This window comes from Primulina huaijiensis, unplaced genomic scaffold (assembly GCF_012295235.1).
Source record: "Primulina huaijiensis isolate GDHJ02 unplaced genomic scaffold, ASM1229523v2 scaffold207924, whole genome shotgun sequence".
Classification (NCBI taxonomy): domain Eukaryota; kingdom Viridiplantae; phylum Streptophyta; class Magnoliopsida; order Lamiales; family Gesneriaceae; genus Primulina; species Primulina huaijiensis.
In genome coordinates, this window is record NW_027355059.1 from 1 (window position 1) to 4,162 (window position 4,162).

Genomic DNA, 4,162 nt, shown 5'->3' on the forward strand with positions numbered 1-4,162 from the left:
GCAATCGGATGTGATGAGGTTCTTGCTGAGGGTTAGATGCTGGGAGTACCGTCAGCTTCCGTCCATCGTACGTGTTACGCATTCAACGCGACCCGACAAGGCTAGACGCCTCGGCTATAAGGCGAAGCAGGTATGTATTTGAATGCTCTCGTTGCTTATCTCGTTTCTCTTCGTCTTTTTTTGGGAATTAGGATTAAGGATACTAGATTTTTGGCGTGTATGTTGCAGACTTGCAATGATATTACGTTCGTGCAACCGTAAATATGTGATCTGTTCTTCTGTATGTCATGTTATAAGTGATACTCATGTATATGTTATAGTTTTTGTAAAAAAATAATGCTTAAGTTTGCAGTATCTCGTTTTAGTTGGTTGGCTATGCTATTCCATTTTCATCAACGGACTGTCAATAACTCCGTGGTCGACGGCGAAGAAAGAAATGAAGGGATGTTCTTTTGGGAAAATGTAGAATAATACACCTGTCGAGACGAAAGCACAATGGGAACAGTAGATTTCTGGGTGGTATTCTTAAATTTTTTGAAGATTCCGGCCTTGTCAAATTTTTTTGTACGTTTATCGGGTCTTGTGAGAAACAACCACAATTATTGTTGGAATATCGAGGCTTTGGGTTTTTGTGCTTCTTTTAGGCGCTTGAAACTTAGAAGATATAAAATCACTGTCTTGCTTAATTATTTTTGCTATTCTCAAGGGCCAGTGGCCGGCCATCCAAACCAATAAACTTGTTGGAACGTCTCATTAATGTCAAATAGGATTTACAGAATTTCTTGATCACGCGATGCAGATATTATATCATTAATGAATTTCTTTATCATATATTTCGACTGTGTAATTTGGCTGAATTATACCTACAGGGTTATGTCATTTACCGAGTTCGTGTCAGACGCGGTGGAAGGAAGAGGCCGGTGCCTAAAGGCATTGTCTATGGTAAGCCCACTAACCAGGGTGTCACTCAACTCAAATTCCAGCGCAGCAAGCGGTCTGTTGCGGAGGAGAGGGCAGGGAGGAAGCTGGGTGGCCTGAGGGTTCTGAACTCATATTGGATCAACGAGGTTCACACTCTAAAAACATTTAATTAGATTCATTTATTTTGTTTTCTAAAACAATTTGGATATGTTACGGTGAATTAAAATCTCAAGCAAATTTCTTTTACAAATGCCAGAAGTTTATGTCGTCCCATATAGATGCTTCTGAAATAGCCTTGTGGAAATCTATTATGGTGTGTTGGTCATTTTAGGATCATCAAAGTTGTTTTTGGCACATGTCAAGTTATAACTGCTCTGCTTTCAAAGCACATCTTCTGACACTTGTCTAAATATTGTTTGGTAATGATGTAGGATTCAACGTACAAGTATTTTGAAGTTATACTCATTGATCCAGCCCATACAACAATCCGGAATGACCCAAGGATCAACTGGATCTGCAATCCTGTCCACAAACACAGGGAGCTTCGTGGGCTTACATCTGCTGGAAAGAAGTTTAGGGGTCTCCGAGGAAAAGGTCACCTGCATCACAAAGCTCGTCCTTCGAGAAGAGCTACTTGGAAGAGGAACCAGACTCTGTCTCTCCGCCGGTATCGTTGATCTTCATGAAATTTTTTGGTTTTCTACAAGAAACCTAAATCTTTAATCTGGTGGTAGAGTTGTTTTCTACTCGAGAAGAAGCGTTCAGTTTTATCTTATTCAGTTATTTGATCGCCATTCCTGAGTTCGGAGTGCAGCAGCTCTTACTAGATCTGCTATACAGTTTATATTATTTGTGTTTCCTATAGACTTCTCTGCAGAATGTGTAATTTATTCGAGGAAAATTCAGAGATTTACTTGTCTTGAACATTTGGTCGAGTTGAATGATAAGCAGTGAAAGTACCTTGAATCCTATTGTTGCCAATCGACTTACTTTGTGTTGAATATGATATATTTCTGGTTTTAGTGAAACATAATGGTATAATATATGTAGCAAGCTCATATAATTTACCCAATTATTAATTGATAACAATATTGATAATTCATGTATGTTTACTCCATTTTCAAATGTCATTTAAAATCAACAAATATTAAACTAAAGGACTGACTTCCAATTACATTTGATTTGATGTAGTACATTCTATTTTATATCAAAATAATTACCGCAAGATTAAATTGGGTTTAAACGATCGTGACTGAGAGGAAGCAATTCATGGGATTTTTTTGCTTTTATACGAGTTCGGACTTACATCTCTGGTTCAAAGGGATTGGAAAGAGGCGATGCATTGTTTTACTCATATTTACGAAGCCCACTATACACTTTGTAAAAATTAATTTAACTAGCAATCTATCCACGTGATAATACTTTTGTAAAGATTTTTAACATCATTAGTTATTTTAAACAAAATAATTTATTAATTATGATTACCAATTACTTTTGCAAAGATTTTTGTCCATTTTTTTTTTTTGGATCAATGATACATTAACAATTGCGATGAACATTTTTATTCAAAATGTCATCCCAGTACTATTGCCATTGGGCCTGTCGAGATTTACCGTTGCTCCAGTTTAATATTAGCAATTGCTAAGTTTACAAATTATTGGCTTTTTTGTTCCTTGGGAGTACAAACAGCATAAAAGAACAACATATATATTTTTTAGCGGAGTTTGAATTAGAATGATGTCTCAAGGACTGACACAATTGGAGATTTCTGATCTCTGTAGTCATGCAATGTTTTTCACTTTTTTGTTTGCATTACACAGCTTTTCAAATTTAAATTCAGAGCTTTTTTTTTCTACGTTTTTGTTCAAAGGGTGACAGCATTTTCAAGATCTTTTCAGTCTGAATGTTCAAGTTTCTTTTCTACTCTGCGTGCGAGTTCTCTAATTTGCAGCAACATGGTAGAGGCTCCAATCCAAATGGCATTCCTTTGCAGGTTTTCTCGTGGTTCAGTCCAGACTATTCTTCCTCCAAACAAAAACATAAGAGCTGGTCGCCTTTGTGGTTACTTGACAATCAGATCAAAAATATTGACAACAAGGCCGGGGAATAAAACGAGGTTAGGAGGCAGAGCTGAGGAATCTTCAGGACAAATTAAGCAGTCTAAAGGTATGCCTCCTTTCAATAATCTTTCACCAGCATGCTTTCTGCCAACTAGTTCCTGTAACAACTATACATGGGAAAAACCAGTGGAATTAGTTTCCTTTAAGAGCAAAAACAATCTGGCTGCAAATAATATCTTTACAAGTTTAGTCTTCTAACAGAGCCAACACCTATGAAATTAGAGCAGCTAAAGGCTCCATAAATCACAGGATCTTATGTGAATATTATGCTTGACGGCTGGAGTACATTATGGAAGCAAAGCAGTGTAGTTTTAACTGTTTTGCTGTGAGACTGTGTTGCTTTAGCTTTGTCGAGTATCTTGTCATGAGACTTGTAAGATTTAGTGATCAATGACTTTTAGGTAGAAACGTTCCACAGCAATCCATCAGTTTCAGTGATATTTAAGTCCTGGGCTCTGAAAAGGAGTCATACTTGAAACGAGGACCAGAAGGAATGCAATGCCAATCGAATGAATCGTGGCTAAAAAGAACGTTAAAAGTTTTTCTTCTTGTTTTCCAATGTTGCTTTTGGTAGGGAAAATAGTAATCTAATATATAATACAGATCATAAAGAATGTATTGATAGTTGAAATTTTTTCGTTTTACTTGCACATGTCTGCTCATTGTACCCCAATTATATTGACAGTGATCTACCTTTTTGGGTGGTTTCTCTGAATTGCTTAAATTCTTTGATATTTCAGAGAATCACCTACCTTCATTTTATATATTATAATGTACCAGTCATCTTTTATACCAAATTAATTACCTTGAAATAATAATTGTAAATCAGCAAATTTTGGGATTCTATCATTGGATATTCCGAAATGGTTGGCCTACTGTTCCTTATCTACTGCTTAAATTCTTGCAGGGGAGGCGCATCAACATTGAACGGGACTATAGGTCAAAGGAATTTGAGCTGCAGGATGTCAAAAAGTTAATATATTCAGAAGAAACTTCTGCACCTTCATCTACTGTGGACGAGCTTCATCAAGAGATATCTGTTTGTTTCTCAAAACCCATTACATCCTTCGTTTGTTTATCATACTATCTTAAGTTTTTGTTGGCACGAATGTAGAGTTCAA

General features: G+C 36.5%; 1 protein-coding gene across 3 annotated transcripts; it reads left to right on the plus strand.

Moving 5' to 3' along the window:
- Window positions 1–6: 6 nt before the first annotated feature.
- On the plus strand, window positions 7–1,890 carry LOC140966769 (large ribosomal subunit protein eL15-like). 3 transcript variants are annotated; one of them, XR_012173435.1, is made up of 4 exons: window positions 7–130; window positions 870–1,067; window positions 1,353–1,656; window positions 1,687–1,890. XR_012173435.1 is itself a non-coding variant. In XM_073427023.1 (3 exons), the coding sequence occupies exons 1-3, from the start codon at window positions 14–16 to the stop codon at window positions 1,596–1,598; spliced, it is 561 nt and encodes a 186-aa protein (XP_073283124.1). In that variant the 5' UTR covers window positions 7–13; the 3' UTR covers window positions 1,599–1,890. The 3 variants fall into 3 exon arrangements, 1 of the variants encoding a protein (XP_073283124.1); XR_012173436.1 differs by having other exon boundaries at window positions 1,353–1,648; window positions 1,702–1,890; XM_073427023.1 differs by having other exon boundaries at window positions 1,353–1,890.
- The last annotated feature ends 2,272 nt before the right edge of the window (window positions 1,891–4,162 follow it).

Excerpts from the sequence above, each read along its gene's own strand:
- LOC140966769 (XM_073427023.1), top strand. The coding sequence starts at position 14 with ATGAGGTTCTTGCTGAGGGTTAGATGCTGGGAGTACCGTCAGCTTCCG. Across the intron at positions 131-869 it reads TCGGCTATAAGGCGAAGCAG|GGTTATGTCATTTACCGAGT; the intron begins GTATGTATTTGA and ends TTATACCTACAG. Across the intron at positions 1,068-1,352 it reads ACTCATATTGGATCAACGAG|GATTCAACGTACAAGTATTT; the intron begins GTTCACACTCTA and ends GTAATGATGTAG.